A 2720-nucleotide genomic window follows, 5' to 3' on the forward strand; every position below is an offset into this window, starting at 1 on the left:
CATTCCCCCGAATCGAGCGGCTCAGGGCGTACGGTGGTGAGGCGGCGGTCAAAGCCTGCGTGGACGCACCAGTCAACAGCCAGATCAGCAGATACATAGAGCAAATGGTATTTTGGACCGTAGATGAACCCCTAAGACAAGTTGTAGGACTGTATTTCAGATATTTGCAAGTACAGGGAGAAATGCGGCCAACGCGACGAGCATGAGGACCTGTAGTGAATTTTTCTCTTTTGACAATTATATTGCTACATTCCTACATCACACATGAACAGAACTTCCCCTCCAATCATGGTCTAATACTGGTAGAGAAAAAGAGTTATTTGCTTCCCGCTGCATATTAGGAGTATTTGGCTGCATCCACCGACACCTACTGCGATAAAATCGATGTTCCTGTATTGCGATTTATGGCCATGAATTTAGATCTTCCTAGGCTCCGAGCTTCACTTCAGGTGTTACATTGTCACGTCTGATTCATAGTCATCATCTGTCTGTTTCAGAATTTAGAGTCTCATTGGTATCATTCACTATATTTATTCTTCAGGAAAGCCTTTTAGTAGTTCTAAAAAAAAGAAAGCTTTTTAGTATTGGAACACAGAACCACTCCCCTACTCGTGCATGCAGTATTGGAACGGGTGATGTACTGACTCCAGCTCCTGAGCTAACCACTCGACATCTCCTACTCCATCACCACCTCAACTACATAAGCACACGCACGCTTCATCATGCTACACCATCCACAACCACAGCCACAGAGCAGCAAGCACACAAGCAAGAAACACGATCGAGAAGCTGCCAGCCAGCCATGGAGGCCATGTCATACATAGCCGTGCTCCTACTCCTCTCCTGCTCGCTCACGGCGGCGACGGCGCCGGCCGGCACGATCGAGCGCGTGTCCAAGCAGCAGATCCTGGCGAGCATCCCACCAGGAGGGCACGCCAGCCCGCCCGTGCTGTTCCTCACGTCTCCGTCCGGCAAGTACGCGGCCTACTTCGTGCGCACCCACACCGCGCCTGGCGCCGGCGGGCTCGGCGCCGACTTCTGCTACGTCGAGGTGATGGCCGGTGGTGAGGGCGAAGGCGGCGGCAGCGCTGCCCGCGCGAGCGCGTGGGAGTCGGAGTGCCGGCCGGTGAGCACGGTGAACACGTGCACCCTGCTCTTCTCGTGGCACGGGCTGGAGGTGTTCGACGGGGCCGAGGAGGTGTGGCACGGCGAGACCAACACCGACGGGACCAACTTCCTCCAGACGCTCGAGCTCGTCGACGACGGCGACATGCGCGTCCGCGACAAGGACGGCGAGCTCGCGTGGCGCGCCAGCGACGAGCCCCGCCACGCGCAGCACTGCGGCGCGCCGGGGTCCCCGGGCCTCGCGGCCGCGCTGCCGCCCTTCGCCGAGCCCATTGGCGCGCACAGCAGCAACCTGCCCTTCGGCCAGGTGGAGGGCGGCAACGGCCACGCGGCCGAGCTGCCGCAGGCGGCGCAGCTCGGGGACGGGGTTGCTCCAGGGGCCGGAGCCTTTGCCGGCGTAGGAGGAGTTGCCCCGGGAGCAGGCGGCTTGGGCGACGGGTACGGCTACGGCATTGCACCAACGGCGGGAGGCGGCGGAGAGGGTGCCGCGGGGGCAGGACCCTTGGGTGACGGCTACGGGATTGCACCGGGCGCCGGGACAGGAGCCTTCGATGGTACCGGGGACATGGGCGGACAGGGTGAAGCCGCGACGGCGGCGGGGGCTGCGGGCGGTGTGGCCGGAGCGGCAGCGTTCGGCAGCCAGCCGCTGGTGGACAACAGCCCGTACGACAGCGGAGCCTACAAGGGCAGCCGTGGGGGCCGTCTGGCAGCGATTGGAACCGTGGTTTTGGTCGGTGCCATTGCCGTGGGTTTCTGATCAGGAAGACGAATCAATGGCGAAAGCGCGGGCAACATCTATAATGCAATGCAATCGTATTTCTTAAGGAGTTGTGAAGCTGTGATATATGCATCTATTACTTGTTAATTATGTAATTTGTGTACTACAATTGTATCAAAGTCAATACAATTTGATAAAATCAAATTGTATAATTTGACATTTTGTTCTCTAGTCTATTGCAGCCTTTATTTTGAGCAATTCCTCATCTATAGACGACCCGCTCCACTCTCCCCTCCCACATCACACCCACAAGCAGCGGGAGGGAACCCTAGCCGCCGCCGCCAGAGGGTGTGACCATAAATCATCAGAATATGTGTAGCCTGTTGCAACGCACGGGGCTGTTAACTAGTATTCATTTCGAAAAACTTGTGGCTATTGGTGTTTCTTCAAATATCTGTAATATCAAATTCTTTTGACTATTACTAGCACATAGCAAACATCTTCTTCTGCAGGGACAACCACATAATTCAAACATTCGAATAGAGATTCTAGATCCTGATCCCTACAAACTCAAAATAAGCAACTCCTACCCTTATCACTAATTCAAATGACCTAATTTTGAGTACACTGCCATAATATGTAGAACACATAAGAAACACATATTACATGGTTCTGAAGAAAAAAAAAGTCACTATGCCACCGTCCATACTATAAAGGAGTTCCTTATGATAATTCCAAACCTGCAAGTGTCTTGCAACATTTTAAAACTGAAAAGCTCAGCCGAGTGATCATCACGGATCGGCTGGTGTAGGCTCTTGATGACGACGCTTTCGGGCTCTGGTGATGGCGCTGGCGCCCCGCCCCTCCCCGCGCTGGT

The 2720-nt window shown here is 54.9% G+C and overlaps 1 protein-coding gene across 1 annotated transcript; it reads left to right on the forward strand.

Annotated features, from left to right (window-relative positions):
- Positions 1–747: 747 nt before the first annotated feature.
- On the forward strand, positions 748–2062 carry LOC119353424 (uncharacterized PE-PGRS family protein PE_PGRS24-like). The gene has a single exon (XM_037620049.1). It carries the CDS (start codon positions 803–805, stop codon positions 1880–1882), a length of 1080 nt encoding a protein of 359 aa, XP_037475946.1. The 5' UTR covers positions 748–802; the 3' UTR covers positions 1883–2062.
- Positions 2063–2720: the final 658 nt, after the last annotated feature.

The sequence above is a fragment of the Triticum dicoccoides genome, chromosome 2A (assembly GCF_002162155.2).
Source record: "Triticum dicoccoides isolate Atlit2015 ecotype Zavitan chromosome 2A, WEW_v2.0, whole genome shotgun sequence".
In the NCBI taxonomy this organism is placed as follows: domain Eukaryota; kingdom Viridiplantae; phylum Streptophyta; class Magnoliopsida; order Poales; family Poaceae; genus Triticum; species Triticum dicoccoides.